Source organism: Neovison vison, chromosome 8, assembly GCF_020171115.1.
Source record: "Neovison vison isolate M4711 chromosome 8, ASM_NN_V1, whole genome shotgun sequence".
NCBI lineage: Eukaryota > Metazoa > Chordata > Mammalia > Carnivora > Mustelidae > Neogale > Neogale vison.
The window spans coordinates 115097680-115118732 of record NC_058098.1 but is presented as its reverse complement, the minus strand read 5'-3'; the positions used below and the strand labels follow the sequence as shown (position 1 = coordinate 115118732).

Genomic DNA, 21053 nt, shown 5'->3' with positions numbered 1-21053 from the left:
CCCCCCCTCATATTTTCAACTGTAAGACACCTACACCATTTTATTTTCTTCTTTCCTACTCTTTAAATATCACTCTGCAGGGGTGCCTGTGTGGCTCAGTGGGTTAAAGCCTCTGCCTTCAGCTCAGGTCATGATCCCAGGATCCTGGGATTGAGCCCCACATCAGACTCTCTGCTCAGCAGGGAGCCTGCTTCCCCCGCTTTCTCTGCCTGCCTCTCTGCCTACTTGTGATCTCTGTCTGTCAAATTACTAATCTTAAAAAAAAATTCACTCTGCAGTGACAATCTGAGAAGGCAACAAATAGCAAAAATTAGTAAGTATTATGTATCAGGAATACACTTGGGTCTTCTCTTTTTGCATTAACCAAGTAAGAATTTAAAATAGGAGCTAAGTGTATGCTTCAGAATAAGGGGGAGGTTGTACAATGTAGGGGATGTACTAAATGCCACTCAACTGTTCACTTGAAAATGGAAAATTCTATGGGGAACCTGGGTGGCTCAGTCGGCTAAGTGTCCAACTCTTCATGTCAGCTCAGGTCTTGATCTCTGGGTCGTGAGTTCTAGCCCCATGTTCAGATCTACTCTGGGTGTGGAGTCTACTTTTAAAAAAAGTAAACTCCAAATGCTTAATTTTCTTACGTGAATTTCACCTTAATAAAGAAAAGACATGAGAAAGAAAAATACTACTGGAGTTCAGCTAACCTTTTTATTTTTAACTGGTAAAATGAGGAAACTAGTTGATCTCTGCAGTCCTTTCTAGTTTACATAGTCCATGATCCTGAATAGAAAATCTTTACTATTAGGCTGCAGAATCCAGGGAAGACAACTTGTCATGGAAATGTGTGGTTGTGATAGAAGGTAAACACCACGAGATGCCGGTATTGAGTTCAGCGATGCTCACCTAGATGTTTCCAGAATGATGGACAATCATGGAATTTAATACACTGTAAGAAGTCAGAGTAACCTGTAAGGTTAGTCTCTCATTCACTTCTCTGCTGAGGAAATGGAGGTCCAGACAAATTTAATGATATTCCAAAGACCAAGTGAGGATAAATTCTCAAAATATAACATTTTCTTTTACTAAAAACAAATTATTAAAATATAAGGGTAAAGGTGATTGGGTTTCAAAGTATAGTATTTTAACATTGTTTTTTTAAGTTTTGAAGCAAAGAAACCTGTATTAATATTTGTTCAAAACTAGCTTGAGGGATGCCTGTGTGGCTCAGTCAGTTAAGCGTCTGCCTTTGGCTCAGGTCATGATCTCAGGGTCCTGGGACTGATTGAGCATCATGTTGGCAGGTTCCCTGCTCAATGGGAAGCCTACTTCTCCCTCTCCCTTCCTCGGCCCCCGTCCCTGCGTGTTTGGTCTCTCTCTCTTAAATAAAGTCTTAAAAAAAAAATTGTTTAATATTCTGAAATACAAATCTCAAGGTTATGAGATACACTGTTAAATCTGTTATAATTTGAAGGGCAAATTCTAGATAATTTATAGAATATTAAAGTAATCCCAAACAGAACCAATATTATCCATTCACTTAGTACAAAGTAAAAGTGAGCTTTTTAAAGATGATTTTCCTATATATTGCCATTTACTTTAATCTGAAATGACTCTCTTTTACCTTCCCCTCTGAATCTATTCAGAGTCAGAGAACGTCTCAGTAGCTCTTGCTCCTGGCAGTGATTTCTTTAGCTACACTCTGTAGGTGCTCACAGATGACCATGTGAGTGGCATCTTCTAGAGTGGAGCAGTGCACAACCAGCACAACCGTTCACAACAGCTCTGCAGGCCACTGAGACTTGAATCTCAGAAGGAAGCAGGAGGAAGGCATGCTGTGTCCTAAGCTCCCCAGTGAGCTGATCTTTTGAAATCTGCTTCTCTTTTAAGATACTGGCTACTGATAGAGAGCCAAAACAGTACCCTCCCTAGCTTCTACTCCTTGCAGATCTGTGTCAGCACAAAGACAAGAATGTGATTGCTTTCTAAGCACTTTCTCAATGCTTTTCTCCCCCAAACATCACAGGCCCAATCTGGGTGTTGCCTGAAGGGAGACCGGATAAACTTCCCCTTGGCCCTGCTCTGCCAGGATTGCCTATTCTGGCCAAGAGGTCAGAGGCATGGGTGGCCGGCAGCTTTGTTCTAAGCACATCTGTCTCATAAGTTCAATTAAGAAAAGGTCAGAATAAGCACAATGTTATTTGAATTCAAAACCTCAAACATAAAATGCAGCTTTCAATAATTATGTGCAGTGGCTTTGCCACAGCCCCCTTCACCACATTTCATTCTCCTCTGAGGACATTTCAACTCCTCTTATCACTGCAGAGCAGGGAAAAGAATCATCACAGCAGCAAAGTGTATTTAAAGTATGTGAAAGCAAAATTTCCACGCGGAGCAAATCACTGAACAGAAAATAACACTGAAAAGGTGTTTCTAGAAACTGAGTGCCTATTTGTAATCTCTCACTTCAAGGGAGAAAGCCCGAGCTGCTAAACATGGTATTTTTGAGAAAAATGAAAATGCTTGTTCATTAAAAATAGAAGTGTTGCTTTTCGTCAGCAGATGGCTCATTCGATGTGTATGTCTTAATTGTTCTGCTTTGGCTCTAAAGGAGAAAGATTCTAACAGGACATCGCAATCAAATTGACTCTCTGTTCAGAGTATTTTATATAAGAATGGGGCCAAATATCTTCTTAGCCCTTCAAGGCAGCACAGCTTTTAAGAAAATAAGCACTGAATACAACGAACACCGCAAAGTCCAAGCTGTGTGCAAACTGAAGTTTCGGAAGTGCTCAGGACCCCAAATGGCAATCCTGTCATCAAATTCTGCTCACACCGAACTGTTCTCTCTTTGTTCGGGAGCTCTTGAGACAATCGTTTCCACCGGTTCTCAGAAGAGTTAATACTCCGCTTTGCAGTTTAGCAAGGTCTGCAGCTGGTGTTCCAGACCCATGCTGGCTCCCAAACCCAAGGGCACTGGGTTTGGGGACTATATGGTTCCAGGACACACCTCCAGAGAGCTGTCTCCAGTACTATGGCAGGAGATGGAGTCCATTCTCCCTGCCATTAGGGCTGGGTTGTCGCTGGTGTGTTTATTCGTTTTTTTTTTTTCCCCCCTTTTAACTGTCCTTACTCCGAAAACACACCAGGTTTCCTTTTTTCATAAAAATATTTTTATTTCATTTTTTTCGTAAAAAATGTTTTTAAACAGTGACTACAACATACGATCTTAACCTGAATGTGATTGACTTGTCTGGTGCTTTCTCTTTGTCTGATGCACCTGCCCAAAGCAAGGTTGTTTTTATAAATGCACTTTGTAGCTTCATTTCTAGTATTCTTCCTCTGAGGCACTGACCCTCCTCTTTGTAGCAGGCTTCTCTGTCACTCATCCCTGCGGACTCCTTCCCCCCCTCAAGTCCCCTCTCTCCTTCACAGTCTGACCTGCCCTCTGCCCAGCGGGGGGGGTGGGGGGGTGGGGGGTCGAGGGGGTGGGGGTGGGGTGGGGCCCTGGCTAAGCGCTAAGTATTCTACCTCCTCCCTGCCCTTCCCCAGCATGCATGGGGGAGGGGGAAGAACTGAAAATTAAGGTCCTTCCGTGAGTGTGATTTCAGGGGGCAGTGCAGAAGGCCCACAAAATGCAAATATTTAACTTTTTCTTAAGTTTAAATCCTGTTTACCAACATAATCAAGTTCTCTCAATTCTCATTCAGCACAAACCCTAATCTAAAGTCAGCTTTATTTCAGATTAAAATCTTAAAGTCTCTCTGCTAATTTCATGTGCCAACCTGGCTGGGTCCTGGGGTGCCCTGATGTAGTTGGTCAAACATTGTTTCGGGAGTTTCTGTGAGGGTGTTTTTGGATGAGATCAACATTTAAGTTGGCGGGTCTAAATAAAGCAAATTGCCCTCCATCTTGTGGGTGGACCTCACTCAGTCCTCAATGACTGAGTCACTGAGTCCTTGAAAAGAACAGAGAATGACCTTCTTCTGCGTAAGAGAAAATTCTCCAGCCCACAGCCCACAGCCCACTCCCTTGGGCTCTTCCTGCCTGAAGGCCTGTGACCTGAAGCCTGGGGTCCCCTCAAACGTCCCACATCGCCAGCCCACCCTGCAGATTTTGAATTTACCAGCTTCTATATTTACGGGAACGATTTCCTTATAATAAATGAATGAATGAATCAACCAATCAAGAAATCCCTCTTTCTTTTATTGGGTCAGTTTTTCTGGAGAACTTTGACCGCCCCCCCAGCCTACCTTACAGGCACAAGGGAAGTTAATCATCAGTCTGAGCCGTCAGGGTGGTGGGGAATGTCCCCACAGGGTAAGCACATCCCTTGAGAAGCAGGTATCTGATTCTTACGGGGAGTCATGCGCAGACGGAGAAAAACTTTTCCTAATTTTATCTGCCCTGTTATTCTCTTCAGAGCCCCTGTACTAGAGGATACTGATTATAAAAATAATAGATGAGAAACCCCGCTCACATGGAAGGAATGAAATGTGCCCAGCATATCACACACGAACCCTCAGACCCCCACGGGACTATACACACCCTACGCGCTGGTCCTAATTCTCTAATAATGGACAAGCACAGCCATGAATCTTTCTACCCAGTGACTTCAACTGGCCTGAGGTGGAAATTCTGCTAGTAATGATGTACATTAAGTCTAGAATAGGAATACTCTTCTGTTAAGGTTTGAGAATGGGGTTTTTGTTATTTTGTATATTTATAATGTTTCAGAGAACCATGTACGAGAGAATCAGACAGAAAGACTTTAAGATTTTAATCTGAAATAAAGCTGACTTTAGATTAGGGTTTGTGCTGAATGAGAATTGAGAGAACTTGATTATGTTGGTAAACAGGATTTAAACTTATTAAAAATTAAATTAGTCATTTTAAGTTTCATTTATTAGATTTATAAAAGCTGCTTCAGCACTTAAGAAGAAAATGCTTATTAGGATTGTGGGCTGCCCTCTCCAGTATATATCAAGTGCTGGAGAGAAAATCAAATAGATAAAACTTATAAATGGAGGCCAAAGTGTTAAGAGAGTTAATTAACACAATTTCGATATAGAAGTCACTCTAAAGGAAAGTTTTATTTCTTCCTTGATTTATTTAAAGGTTCATCAGAAAATAAAGTTTGATCTTATTATAAACATAATGGACTTATAAGGAGCAAGGCAAATTCTTAGGAAAATCTAGGTTCTAACATTATTTTGCTTTTTTACTAAAAAAAATGGATACACTGAACACATTGAATGTTCATTTAAAAGCCAACATTAAATGATCCTTTCCAGCCATAAAGCCTGCCTTAGCTTACATTTCGTAGCTTTATAGACTGGAAGGGCATGAAAGGAGCAGCATCTCTTGGGATTCACCGAGCCCTTTGACTCTGTGAGTCCCCAAACACTCTTCCAATTTTTCATTGTCTTTAATTCTTGCCTCCTTTCAAAGAAGACTTCTAGCCCAACTAAAAGGTAGCAGTGGGGAGAAGCATTAGCTCAGCTCATTTCCTGGAACAAGATCTGATTTGCTAACTTCTCCAGAGCATTTCCTGTGATCCAAGCATCTCCCGTACATTCATCACATTTAACCCTCGGACGACCTATTGTTGCCGCTGCCTTTTGACAAGCAAGAAAGCTGACGTAATGATTACATCACAAAGCTGTGTGTGCCTAATCTGCTACTAAAAATTTTATTCTGCAACAGAGGAAGTAAATACATCTTTTCCGTAAGAAACATAAATTGCTCACGTGCCATGCCATACAGTGGCATGTATCCCATTCAGCCTAGTTCCACGGATACCAAGGATTATGTCCCCGGGAACGGGACCACTTACTGCTCGACGTACCTACGGCAGACATTATGTGCGCAGGTTTAGTAGCCAGAATTTAGGAGGCCTTTTATATCTTTCCAGGGCGACTTCAATGCTCCACTATGATTTATTAACAGCTACACTTCCTTTAATCATCATACTCAGGATCTCTGATCAAAAATGATCAATGCTTTTGTACTCAGAGAGTATTAATTACCATATCCCCTCACAAGAGTTCTCCACTTTGGATAAAGGAAACTAAAGTAACTTGTCCAGGGCAGCCGACGGAAGCAGTGCCAGAAAGAGAACGAGATCCCTGGGCTGCCACAGCCGAAGGCAGTGACCACTCACTGTGCCTCGGTTGGAGGATGTTCCAAAGTTATTATTAACATTCTTTGGAAACATGTTTCTTGGAAAAGGCTTTAAGCCATGACTGCTGAAAGGACCTTTGGAACCACTGCCCAGTTATGATATTTTTTCAAGTTTAGTCCATGACTCAAATCCCTGCCTTCCTTCACACCTCCAAGGGTATTATGAAACTTCTTACACAGAGATATTTGGGAATATGTAAGAGCCGGACACGGATATGGAAGAAATGACCAGTTCAGTTGTTCAGAATCAGATTCCAAAGTCTTTTCCTTTTGCAAAACCGTATGAAAAAATTGCGGGTAGGTCAGCTATCAGGAAGTGTTAAAAAAAAAATTGGTGTTGCAGCAAATAGAGAATTTATTAAATAAGGGTATCACATACACATTAGCATGAGACAACATTTAGGAAAAAACTCTTCTAATTTAGTAAGATAACTGTATAGTATGTTAGTTTTACAGAATTAAAATTATACTTCAGGTAAAAGGCAAACTGTACACCTGTTCCAAAATTTGTTGGCTAGTGCATCCAGGTGTATAATAAATAATGAAACAAAGGAAGGAATATGTAAGTAATTGGGGCGCCTGGGTGGCTCAGTTGGTTGAGTAGCTGCCTTCGGCTCGGGTCGTGGTCCCAGCGTCCTGGGATCGAGTCCCACATCGGGCTCCTTGCTTGGCGGGGAGCCTGCTTCTCCCTCTGCCTCTGCCTGCCACTCTGTCTGCCTGTGCTTGCTCTCGCTTCTCTCTCTACGACAAATAAATAAAATTTAAAAAAAAAAAAATCTTAAAAATAAATAAATAAATAGATAAATAAATAAATAATGAAACAAAGGAAGGAATATGTAAGTAATTTAACTAAAACTGAAAACAGGTAAACTATAAATAATTTAAGATGGCTTTTCAACCACAGTTTTTATTCCTAATTGTACCTTGCATATAATAGTTTAAAAATTCCCTAATGACAGAATTGATTTCAAATTTTTCTTATGCTGAAATGATTACATTTCCCCCACCCCCGCACTCAAGTAGAAGCATGATTCGTATCTCCAGAACTAGAATTTCTGCACCAAATGTATCTCTACATTTCTATCTCCCAACTGTTCTCTCAGCAAAACTGAGAGGACCATTCCTCTCATTTTGATTAATATTAGTATTTTACAAAAATTGTTTTAACATTTTCCCATCTCTTTTGAAGCACTAGTTTCCTTAGAGGTTTATTTATTTATTTATTTTTTAACTACTCTCACCTTGCCACACCTGACATTAGGCATTAAGAATATTTCAGAGGGTGGAACACCTGTAGTGCAGTACACCATACTACCCATAGGTGGCACTCTCCAAACATACTAAAGTGTCCCATCAAATTTCTTCAGTTTTAGGTCAGGACTTTAATTAAGTCTTTATCTTCAATTTACTTACGATACGTCTAATTATTTTGATAATTTATTTAACAGAAGCCTAATTTTAATGATATAGCCATAGACATTGGGATCCCTGGGCATTTTGCTTATTATTATTATTTAAAAAAATTTTTTTTTATTTATTTAACCACAGAGATCACAAGTAGGCAGAGAGGCAGGCATAGAGAGAGGGAAGCAGGCTCCCTGCTGAGCAGAGAGCCTGATGTGGGGCTCAATCCCAGGACCCTGGGACCATGACCCGAGCTGAAAGCAGAGGCTTTAACCCACTGAGCCACCCAGGTGCCCCTATTATTATTTTTAAGATTTATTTGAGAGTGAGAGAGCACGTGCGTGTGCACATGCAAACACTCTAGCCTGAGCAGGGGGAGGATCTAAGGAAGAGAATTCTCAATTCTCAACTCCCCACTGAGCATGGAGGGGGGCCCCCTCCACTCCCCCATGGTTCTTGATCCCAGGACCCTGAGATCATGACCTGAGCTTAAAAAAAAAAAAAAAAAGAGTCAGACGCTTTATGACTGAGCCACTCAGGCACTGTAGCACTGGGTATTTTAGATTCCAGTATTCAAGTGTGTCTAATTTTCTTTCACATGTGGGTTAATGGGTTTTTATTTCCATGTGATAACAGCATCCCATATATCTTGCAATTCATAGGTACATTTTCCAGAAAATTCAAGTTTATGCTTTTAAGAACAGCAATAAAAATCTTAAAAATTCATTTTAGATAAATGCAAGGCATCACCACGTTTTACTTACCAAGAATTACTGCCTTGCTTTAGTCCCTTAATTCGTAAAATATATATTGTTATTACTCGCAGCAGCGTGGTAGACTGACGCAGAGCTGATGACTCTGACACCGGCTCTCATTTGGCTAACCCTTATCCCCTGGCTCTGAAGCTGTCGTTTCTCCCGGTCCTATTAATGATGTGGGTAAAACAGTTTGTTTTCCCTGACTTGGTTTTCCAAACAGTGTTTTTTTCTCCCAGAGTCCGGAATGAGACATCATGATAAAGAAATCAAACTTGCGGGTCCTCCCAAAGCAGTTCAGGCCCCCTCTCCTCAAACATTTTAAAAGCAGGCAGCGCCCAAAGGTATGGAGAGGGAAAGGAGAAGAAGAGGCAGGAGTGGGAGGGAGGGAAGAGAGGCCTCCAGACTAGGATGGGAAGGCTGAAGGCACACGATGCCGTCCGCAGACGACGCGCTGTCCCACCTGCAGGGTCGCCCTCAGTCATCCGGAACCTCGGCTAACGCCCGGTGTCTGGCCTCCATCTAGCAGAGGATGAAGACAGGAACCTAAGTGGCCCCAGGAACATTCTGAATTATACGACTCTGTAATTCTCCTCATGTAAAGCTGCCCAGACACAATGTGTCCCCCTCCACGCCTTTCCCCAGCATGTGGTACCAATCCTCAAGATGCCATCGAACTTCAGAGAACACTACTGAACCAACCCCTCCCTACCCTCTCCAAAGACCAGTCTTCTCAGACGGAGCTGCTGCCTTAGCAAGAATTAGTGCCCGTGACCTGTTGGACCAGAAGTGTGAAAGCCCGCTCCAGAGCCAAGGCTTTACTTTACACCCACCGCACTTTAATGCTCGAGGCTGATGACAAGCTGCGATTTATTCCTCAAGCTCCCCGGCACTATTTCCCTCAGTAACTAATTGTTCCCCGAAGCAGTGCTGAGCTCCTAGGGAAACTGGACGGTTCAGTGCCCGAGAGGCTGGGATGAATCCAGTGCTTACACTAACACACAGACGATGTGGTCCTTTTCGACTCTCAGGATATCCATGAACAACATATTTAAAAGATTCAGTGACAGAAATGATGAGGAAATGTGTTTGAAAATCACACATTCTTTGTTTCCTCGTTGGAAAATTGGTAACAGCTTCAAAGCTGGTTTTTAACAAAATTAAGGCAGATGCTCTTAGATGTCTTTCGAATATCTTGCGTGCTGGTCTGAGGACCAGCGGCATCTGCGTCATCTTGGGACGTGCTAGAAATGCCGAGCCCTGCTCACCTCTTCGCACCCAAAAACCAGAATGTGGTTTTTGATAAGATTTCCAGGTACATGTAATTGGCACGCCCACTGATATTTATGAAGCAGCTGTCTCGAAAAGCAAGTCTTCTACGAGGACAATTACTTCTGCATTTGTCTGTCCTTCATTCATGCCCAGATGCTCTTAGGTAACTGTATATTTTATAAGACCCTCTGATTTCAGGTACATTTGAAAAAGGCATCTGACCTGAGTCACTCAGCAGTAAGTAGCAACGGCTGCTACTATCTTCCGGCTTGTCAAAGACTCCTCTAGGTGTTCCTGTATTAACTTACTCAATTCTTAAAACAGCGCTGAGGCAGGTGAAATTATTTTCACTTGAGGAAGCAGAGGCACAGTGACCAGGTAACAAGGTTCAGTAGGTAAGCTGCACAAGCAGGAGTCAAAGGCAGCGCCTGTGCTGACCACTGTGCCCTGGCTCCCCTCAGTGACTCTATTCCAGCAGCAACGCCCAGCAGGAGATGGTCTGCTGTAGGTACAACCGGAATGTCAGGGGCTAACGCAGGCAGTGCAGGCAGGTCGGGGGACCGCTGGGAAACCTCTTTGATTTCGCTGTGGACCTTCTCTGTGGATTCAGAATGAATGACTCCTAAGTGGAGCCTAAGACCATAATCGTAGGGATGTAACAGAAATACTCCTTGCTTAACTTACCTCCCTGCTTAACTTACTCCTATCCTCCAACTAAACTGTTCAGAACAACAGTTTTCAGTATGTGTTCTCTGGAACCCTGGGGTCCTTCACAGATACCTCAAGAGCCTAAATAGCTATTCTCCCAGCCAGTTCCCTCAGCATCTTTGAGGTTAATGAATTTATATACTGCAGCTTAAAGTAATTCAGTGGACAAAAAATTACCAATGTTTAAAAAATAAAAGATTGAAAACCACTGACTTTGAGGATTTGGTGGACTACAGGCTAGAGATTCTTTCTGGAGAATTTATCCTAAGTACTGTACTATACATATATAAATTAAGAGTGTGGCAATGCTAGTTATTATAATTATATAATGCTATTATAATTAGCAATGCTAATTATTTTTAAAATTTGCCAATGGGTACCATTCTTTTCCTGATACCCCATACCCTCCTAAAAATGTTATACAGTATGTATTTGTTCACACATATTCGTTCAAATTTACATTTAAAATGTGTTTAGTCTTCCATAAGAGACTCTTAATCTCACAAAACAAACTGAGGGTTGCTGGGGGGAGGGGGGTCTGGAGAGGGGGGTGGGGTTATGGACATTGGGGAGGGTATGTGCTATGGTGAATGCTGTGAAGTGTAAACCTGGTGATTCACAGACCTGTACCCCTTGGGCTAATAATACATTATTATTATTTTATGTTATATATATATGTATATAACATATAATAATGTATTAGATATATAACATATATGGTATAGTTACCATATATGTTGGTATGGTAACTATACCATATATGTTATATATCTAATACATTATATATATGCTATACCATATATGTTATATATATAATATATTATTATATGTTATATATTATTATATGTTAATAAAAAGTACAAAAAAGTGTTTAGCCTTTGTTAAAAATAACTGATACAATATTCTAAGATTAATTCCTGACAGCAACATACTTGACTATTCTTCCAAAAGCTATGTCAATTAAATTTGATTTTCAAAGGCACGGCTTGTCAGATTTATATGTAGTAACTAGTTAATATCACAGGAGCAGAACAGGGACAGAAGGAAATGGAAATATGTGCAGAATCTCCATAAAGGAGTTTGCAGAAAGACAAGCACACATACCATAACCCAAATGTTGGGGTTGTGGACAGAATATGCACAAAGCTCTTACAAATTAATAAGAAAAAGACACCAAGTCCAACGGGGGGGGGGAATTGGCAAAGGATGTGATAAACAGTTCACTGACAAAGAAATGCCTATCATTTGAACATGAAAGACGGGAAAAACATGAAAAAGATGATCTAATTCCCTAGAAATAAGTGAGACACATGTAAGATACTCTTCTCACCCATCAGATAAAAACAGTTCTCAAGGGGCACCTGGGTGGCTCAGTGGGTTAAGCCTCTGCCTTCGGCTCAGGTCATGGTCTCAGGGTCCTGGGATTGAGCCCCACATCAGGCTCTCTGCTCAGTGGGGAGCCTGCTTCCCCCCCACCGCCTGTCTCTCTGCTTACTTACGATCTCTCTGTCAAATAAATAAATAATGTCTTTATTTAACAACAGTAACAACAACAACAAAACAGTTCTCAAGACTGCAAATACCCAGTGGTAGAAGGATATGAGGAAAGAGTCATTTCAAATGCTGCCAAGGTGAGCGCTAATTTGCGCAATAAGTTCAGAGTAATACAGTAAATTTAAAGTGCACATACTTCCCGACCCAGCATTTTCATTTGCAGGAATTTTCTCCTGCAGGTATATATAAGACACACACACGAAGGTTCCCTGCAGCTGGATTTATAAGAGGAAAATCGAGATCGCGGCAAGGGGTGAGAGGGACAAACGGCTAGATGTCTGGGGACGGGAGGTGACTTGAAAGAAAACCTCGCACATCCATAAAACAATCTGTGTAGCTGTGTAAGAGCTTCCATCTTTCAGCGGTTCTCAGATACTGCAGATTGTAACAAGCATTGTGATAGAGCAGACGTTAAAACGTGGGGGGAAAGAAAAAAGGCTCGTGGCCGTTGTTTGATGCTGTCATTTGTACGATACCCCCAATTTCAGAGATGCTGAAGAGTAAAACAGAAAAACAAAGCGTTTGTTATGGATGATACGGAATTCAGTTTTAAATAATGCTCTTAAACACACAGGCGCCTGAGTGGCTCAGTCGGTCAAGCTTCTGACTCGTGGTTTTGGCTCAGGTCATGATCTCAGAGTCATGGTCCCATGGGTGGCGAGCTGTATCCCCACGTCTTCAAGCCCTGCTCAGTAGGGAGTCTGCTTGAAGCTTCTCTCCCTCTGTCCGTGCTCGCTCGCTCGCTTTCTCTCTCTCAAATAAATCTTTAAAAAATACGGATATAAATGCAGCTATATAACAATAATTAATGTGAAGGAAAAAATGTTTCGATGATTAAAAAAAAACAACTGTTAAGAATGAATATCGTTAAGGAGGAGCAGAGTTCAGTTGTGGTGCAGTAGGTGGAGAGGGACGGAACATCTTCAATTATTCTTTCAAGAGGGGTATATGCTATTTTTGAAAAAAAATTAAACAGCAAAAACCACTGGCTAAGTAAAATGATCTGAGGTATCAGCACCGTGAGATGTCTCAAGCCTCCTACGGCTGTCACTCTCCTCTCCGTGGGCATCTGCCTCCGGGAGGGGAGGCCACAGTAATGCTAACAATTACAGCCTTCCCTGTGTCCCTGCCCTGCCCGCGCCTTCCCCACGCTCAACAACCCAACAAGGGAGACATGGGTGCTGCTGTTTCACAAATGAGCTGAGCTGGGTGAGGTTGTTTTTCTCAATGAGCCGTTCTGGATCCCCAACCGAGACTTTCTGGCCCTAGAACCCATCCTCTTTCTTACCTTTTTTTTTTTTTTTTTTTTAAAGATTTTATTTATTTATTTGAGAGAGAGAGAGAGAGAGAGCACAAGTAGGCAGAGAGGCAGGCAGAGGGAAAGGGAAAAGCAAGCTCTGTGCTGAGCAGGGAGCCTGATGCGGGGCCTGATCCCAGGACCCTGAGATCATGACGTGAGCGGAAGGCAGATGCTTAATTAACCAACTAAGCCACCCAGGCGCCCCTACCCATCCTCTTCCTAGTCCTGGGCTACTATCACCATCGATTTATGTCTTTACTCTTTATCCTTTGCAAGTCCTTTCCTTTTATGGCATTTCAAATCATTTTCTTTTTTATGCTACACGGGTTTTAGGTTATTGCCAATTTGAAAAGCTATAAAATAGCTCGAAAGTTGCATTCGAATGAACTGAAAACCAATGCATTTCCTCTTTTTGGGAAATGCTTCTCCTCTTGACCATTCTGAGAATGTTTTCACGACACACTCCTTCGCTTTATACCCCCCCCACACACATTGTCTTTCCAGCTTTAACAAATGGATTTCATAGCCAACGACAAAATGATACACCAACACTCTCATGGACTTTCCTCTGAAGAGCAGGAAGTGGCTGCCGGGGTAAGGAGAGAAGCACGCAGTCGGCGCACAAGCCCACAGTCACCAGACCACCCAGAGTCAGAACCGCCAGGTCCTCCCCCAGCGCAAGGAGAGGGGATAAACCCGGAGCCTAGCTGTTGCATTTTCCATCTGGCCAAAGGTTTATCCTCCGATCTAGCCCTGGAAATCAAAGGACATTGGTCCGAATACATTTTCACTTACTTTCTACTCTCTGCCTTCGTTGTTCTAACCCCTTTTTTTGGCCCCTCTCACCAAGAGGCTGACATAAAAACCGGGACTTTGCCCTACAAATATTGTCTACAGTCTCTAACACCTTTTTTGCTCCGAGGAGACACTGTTAGAAATGAGAAAGACTGTAGGAAGAAAAGGAAGTGTCAGGAAATATAAATTCCCAAGACGGATGTCACCAACCGCTAAGTGGCGTGATGTTTCTTTGGGTCATGTGTCCTTCTTCGGTCAAAGAGAATGGGTTTCAGAAATTCATGGCGGGGTCTGGACTGGAGCACACGTCCCACACCACACCGCCGATGAAAGTAAGGAATCGGGAGCGAAGCTGAAGATCGAGAAGGGAAAGGATCGCCAGGCTCCAAAGGAGGGGAGAAGAGCTCCAGCAGAAGGAGCTGCCTCAGGGCTCACCTGAATCCTTCATGGGGCAGAGCGCGCACTGCATACCCCAGGCCTCGCCATACAAGCAGCAGCACTCCGTGTAAGTCGTCTGCTTGCCAACGAGGGGCCGGCTGCACACATACTCCTCGCTCAGATGTTCCCAGCACAGGTCCTGGTAGACATCGGTTTCTTCTATTTGTTCTGAAAGGGAAAACATGGTTCCATGACAATCGCACTGTTTTTCTTCTTTCATAAACAGTGTGGTGGAAGACAGTGAGTCTCAAAGTTTCCATCTCTGTTTCCGAGAGTGACTTCCAAGTACAAGTGTGAAGCCAGCCTGGTCTTTCCATGGATCGAACCTCTGTCATCTCCCACCGGTGTCATTCCATCCGCTGACATTCAACCTGCCCGTCATGTTCCAATTAAACCCCGCCCTCTGCAGCTTCCCATCATTATAGAAAGCACCGCACTGTCTTCCTTCTACACTCCATAATCCTAAAGCACTTCTGATTTTCCAATCTTCCCTTTTTTTTTTTTTTTACACCCACGCTTCTGTCAGATCCTACCAATTCTTTCTACATAACACTTTGCAGATTCATGCTTTCTCACCCAATTCATCCACCAAAGCCCTGGACTAGTGACACTTCCTGCTCGAGTACTCAATTCCAAACTTCCTGCCTTTCAACTGACGTCATCCAAGGTTGCTCCTGGCAGTGATGATGGATAGATCAATTATGCCAATTACGAGTAGCATATCATCTCCCCGGGGATAAACAGTGCGATTTACTGGGACGTAGACTTGCATCTCAGATCCAAACGTACCATGCGACTCCGTTGGGGGTATACACCTTTTCTCTGAAGCATCCAGGACCATTGGGTGGGTACAGAAGCAGTTATAAGAGCCTTCTGTGTTAACGCACTGGCCATCAATACAACTACTGGGGTCCTGACATTCATCCAAATCTTAAGAGAAAAAAATTATTAAAGACAATCAGCAATCAGTTGTACGTCATACATGTCCCAAACTTCACACACTGCGAACTTTCGTCCAGATCCCAGGGGCTGCCACACGTTCAGTAACTACACATCATCATCCAAGACAGAATAGCTCTGACTAGAAAAATATTAAGTTGTATTGATTGGAAAAATAATGGTGCCCTGCTGCTGCTGACATTAAAGAAAGAAAGAGAACATTTAGGAACAGGATATGCTTCGAAATTCAAGATAAAATGTCTCTTTATGATAGCTTTAAAATTATTTCCTTTTGCTATGTTTTTTCTGCCTAGTGTATATGGTTTTCTGCTTAAGCCTTAAAGTCTGGGTCAGTATTTAAAAATGACTTTCCCTTGCATGGTTTGAGTGATGAAACAGGAGGCTCCCCAGACCAAAAGAACACTTTGGTTAAACCAGTGACCTGAATTATAATTCCACATTGAATATTAACTCTTTGCTTGAAATCTGTTCAAATAAGAGTATGGAGGTTTTTTATTTTCTTAAATCTCGCTCAAGAAAAAGATCCACAAAACATCTGAAGATCTTTCCGACACGTGACTCAGATGCTAGGGAACTGTTTTTACTACACAGCGTTTACTTATCTTTTTCCATCTGTGTATTTTCACAGCATAATGTGGCTTCTTCACACTTACCAAAGCACTGTAGTTTGACGGGATCATAGTATGTCCCCTGTTTACAGTAGCATTCGTAACCAGGCTGAGTGTTCAGACAGAAGCCATTTTTACAGATTTCTTGCCCAAAGAGCATGCATTCATCCGCATCTATGGGGGGGGGGAATGGAGAAAGAGAACAGTTAGCTTAGGTCTTTCAGTTAAAAAGAAAAGTCTAACCGATATGGGGCTTCAAGTTAGATATTATGATATTCATAGCCCAAAGAATCTTCAGAAACAACAACAGAAAATTCTTAAGGTTTTCAGAATTTATCATAGTTTTAAGAACGAGTTTTTAGAAAAATTTTTAGACAAGTTTTCAGAAATTTAGAATAAAATTTTAAGAAAATTCTTAAAGACCCAACTCACAGATGTGGAGACAGACTCTGTGATCCCTATGGAACAATGTCCAAAACATTAGTGCAGAAGGTCTTCTTGCCAAGACCATCTCTGGGGTGCTACCTCCTCTTTGATGAAATAATCTATGGACTTCACAACGCAACCAATGATATTTTCATAAGCATATACCTTTTAAGAAAAGTGGCTTCTATAAATGTATATTTTGGCCCATTAACTAGTTGAGATGAAGAACACTCCCAAGGAGAGTTTGATGGGACTCGATGAGGCTTCTTTCTTGGTGATAATGACCAGCTAAGAAAAGCACAAGTTGCTAAGGGGGATGGCAGGCCCATTCCTCCACAGAATTTATAGCGCTCGCCATCTGCAAGCCTCAGTTTACTCAGTGCTGAGTTGGAGACAACAGGAACATCTGCCTGATAGGACTCAAACAACTGAATGAGAAAATCCATGTAGAAGAATCCACAGACTCTCATAAACTATTATCCCTTGCTTTCATTGCTATTATTATTATCATCAGTTCTAGCATTTTAGAGCAAATGCCGTCTCATTAAAAAGAAATCACAGGCTCTGAAGATGAATCACTCAAAGTCACACAGCTGGAAAATGGCAAAGTCAAGTCCATAATACATGGCTGTTTGGATCTGCAACTAATATTCCAACCATTTACAGCACTGCTAAGACAGGGTGAGGAGGAACTTATTTTTATATGAGAGAGGGTGACTTTATGGTAAAATCAGGGCTCTGTTCCACAATATGAAGTGAGATTTAACCATATCCCTGCAAAAACAAAGTAGGATATTTGGGAACTTGAAAACCATTAAACACATATTGCAAACCAAGTCTTCTTATTTAATTGGACTAAATCATAAATAGATTTTAAAACACATATGGAATTTCTTACCCAGCTACTGACTATCATTAAGACACTATTCTCAATAACGGAAGGACAATAAAAATGTTTAGTCTATATTCTAGCCACTTAGCAGTTTTCAATCTTAAAATGTAAAGGGGGGGAAAAACCCACATTGTATATGAGATGTCAATAATACCTCTATCATGGAAATGTCAAAAGTGAGTGGTTACCAAGGAAATATTCATACATGTGGTTTAAATTTTGCCAAAAAGGCTGTGCATTTATTTTAGAATTATAGACTAATAGCATTAAATACAGAAAACACATCTACTTTAGTTTTCTTCTTTTCTATTCCTTATGAGGAATCTGTAGCCTTTGGTAAAAGTCTCTTAGTCACAGTGGGACGAGTTCTAAAAAGGGCAAGAATCTTAACTTTGTTGATAACCACACAGACCATCATAATGACAGTCAAAATTACACGGTTTTAAATTATATTATTTCTAATGTATGTCTGGAATAAAAGAATAAACTTATAGAAGTACCTCGTAGGTACAGAATTTTGTGTCAAGTATTTTGAGTATGTTATCTCATTTAATTCTCACAATAAACCTCGGAGACATTACTCCCATCTCAGATAGGAAGAGATGGAAACTCTGCCCGTTAACATGACATCCCAAGGCCAACAGTCCTACGTTTTCTAAATCGCAAGACAGACTTCTGCCTGGAATCTGTAGGGACCCTCCAATAGAAGAATTAAAGACTTTCTAATAAGTTTCCATGATTAGAAGAACTCTAATTCTGTTGAACCCAAGCCATTATTTTACTTGAATGATGATATGCACATGTGTTGCAAATTCGCTTCTGTTCGATTCTGACCTTTATAGCTCTCACCACCCGTCTCGTAAGAGGATTCTCCACTGGGGACAAAACCTTTCCCTCTAGGACACATTTCGGTGAATTCAGCTGAGTTCAGGAGAGACCCAAAACAAACAAACAAACAAACAAACAAACAAAGAGTTAAAAGAAGAAGAAGAAGAAAAAGAACATCCTCCATTAATTTGTGCTTTAAACTCAGTTTTTCTTTCTCAGACTCAGTAACTTTAAGGCAAATCTTGTCATCTAATTCAGGCAAATACATTCAGCACAATCTCTGAAATTACAGAGTAGGGGCAAATAAATCTAATGGCTTTATAAGTTTACCAGTAACTTTAAAAAACTCCCCAAACTCATGCACTTTTGATTTACCTACATTTTGGCTGATGTGAGGACTTCCTTCTACCTTACTATGGTTTCTAGTGTTTTAAAGGTTTAGTAAGATTCCATCCAGGCAAGATCTTAGTCTAAATATGCAAGCTCTAGTTACAGATAATGCGGTGTCTGCTTTAGCAAACAAGACTGGTTTGTAAAAATGTAATAAAACGGAGTCACCTTTCTACCAAAATACCCTATGGGACCTCACTGTAACAGTGTATTCTGTGACGGGACTGAAGTTAAGTTTAAGATTTCTTTTGAAGGTAGGTTGATGAGGGAGGATTCCAGGCCTGAATGAAATGTACTGCAAGGTGATCTCATCTCCGCTCTGCTACGGCAGGTCCCAGGCAATGCCATCGTTACAAGGCTTCAATGCAGAGACCAAAATGAGAAAATGCCAAAGCCCTGGACAGCAGAGGACCAGACCCAATTATGAACACACCACTCAGCTGGTCCTTACCAGTCCCCACCACTGGGCAAGGGAAGATCTCACAGTTGTCTCCCCACCCGGCCCCGGAAGTACAGCAGCATTCTTGTTTGGTGACGTTGGGGGCCAGCACGTTATCACAGAGACTGGCATCGTTGAGATTATAGTAGCATTCTTTCTTTTCTTCCTTGGGTTGATCTTCATCTAAGACTAAAGAGAGTGGAGAAAGTGAGAAGAGGACCTCCAGGACCCATCAGATCTGTATCACAACACAGCAGAAGACACAACAGTAAAAAGGTAGGTGTGTCAGCATCATTTCACTTACACAAAGTGGCCCTTTTGCTTTTAGTGGTGATGGATTCTTCCACTGCAAGATAAAAATGCCTGGAATCCTGAATCTTGATGGATTTTTAACACACCCCAAGAGTGTAAATCTGTCAAAATCATTTCCTTTTACATTAACCAATTACTTTATTCTTGTACATTTGGCCGTGACAAGAGTTTCCATATATGCTTTCTTGCCAAACATTGAGCCGTTCTATATGAGCTGTAACACCTACTTAAATCAATGAAAATTTTCCCCAACATTTGACCAGAGAAGTGGGGCCACACAAAACATTTAACTCTTAGGTGGTTATTTGAATCAACCATGCCCCAGTCTTTTCTGAATAGAACAAGGCAGCATAAGATAACCAAAAAAACACTGCAGTAACCTAAAGTCTATAAAATAACCTTTTGTTCCTGAAAGTCTACCTCAGTTGCTACAAAATACAGTTTTGAAGGATATAATGAGTACCAGCTAAACCTCAGGGTAAAATTTCAAGGCTGGGTTCTAGTTGGGCTCATGTATTTTCTAACAGACTCCGTTTAATCCTCTGTGAGAAAAGACAAAGTGATGGGACAGAAAAGAAACAACGAGAACAAAGTCTACCTACTTTCAGAAAATACCACAAATGATTTAATCCCATCAGGTTTGTAGTCTGTGAACAAGAGTGTGCTTTTAAAAAACAATCAATAGGGGCACTTGGGTGGCTCAGTTGGTTGGGCAACTGCCTTCGGCTCGGGTCATGGTCCCAGAGTCCTGGGATCGAATCCCACATTGGGCTCCCAGCTCCATGGGGAGTCTGCTTCTCCCTCTGACCTCCCCTCTCATGCTCTCTCACTCTTTCTCTCTCTCAAAATAAATAAATAAAAATCTTCAAAAAAAAAAAAAAAACCAAAACAATCAATAGTTTCAGACTAGGCTTGTAAAATAGTCTAATCTCTTCCCTACCATAGGCTGTAGAGGTCGAATTACTGCCTGTGATTTAGTTAGAACTTATTAATAGTTTTTATTTTATGCTGTATCAAATAAAGAGCTGACTACTGCCATCACAATTATTTAGATTAATTCCAGCAAAATATTTTCATCAGAAGGCTGTTGCTGCCAGATTTTTAGACACAAAGAAACTACAGGGACAAAGGGAAAAACATTTGCCAGGGAGGATAAGACATTAATGTCAACACCTACCTTTGTTTTGCAGTTGGTAGATAAATTGTATTACTAGGAAAGTTTAGTGAGGTATTTTCACAATAGTTTCCTATGTATTTATTCTGGCAGGTTCAGATGGACTGTGAAAACTAGATCAATATGCCCTATAGCAAGTCTTCCTAAAATAGAAGTTCACAGAATTCTATCACAAAAGCTACTACCCCTTTCTTTCCTCCTATGGCAAAGAAAACAAGCAAAACTACAAACAAAACTGACATACATATTACTCTCAAAACACAGAACATCCACGAGAATGTAAAAGATCCCTGCTCACAATTGATTTCGGCTCCTTCTCAGATCATTCTGTCTTTGACATAATTCAGTCTGGACTCTCAGCGTTCAGAGCCAATGACAAATTTCAACCTGGAATAAGCGTCCAGGAAAAAGCAGAAATGCTGATTTCTACAGCAGTTTATGAAGCGGTTTTAAATCATTTCCTTGTGTGTGACATCAGATAAAAACCTGCCACAACCCTCGTCCCCTCTAGGTTTCAGGCGTGCAGAAGACAGAAATGGGCTTTGCCCACATGGATGGAGCAGACGACCACCACTTCATTCTCCTCGGGAGGGGCTCCAAGCTCATACACACAGAATTCTC

At 41.5% G+C, this 21053-nt stretch overlaps 1 protein-coding gene across 13 annotated transcripts in view; it reads right to left on the bottom strand.

The window, feature by feature from the left end:
• LTBP1 (latent transforming growth factor beta binding protein 1) overlaps positions 1-21053 on the bottom strand; it is a 406971-nt gene that overhangs the window by 14247 nt on the left and 371671 nt on the right. For all 13 annotated transcript variants that reach the window (XM_044261743.1, XM_044261746.1, XM_044261745.1 and 10 more), the window contains 5 exons: positions 18959-19135; positions 18124-18210; positions 16017-16145; positions 15193-15333; positions 14401-14571 (listed from right to left, as the gene is read on the bottom strand). In XM_044261743.1, the coding sequence (XP_044117678.1) occupies positions 14401-14571; positions 15193-15333; positions 16017-16145; positions 18124-18210; positions 18959-19135 (705 nt within the window). The remainder of the gene's footprint in view (positions 1-14400; positions 14572-15192; positions 15334-16016; positions 16146-18123; positions 18211-18958; positions 19136-21053) is intronic.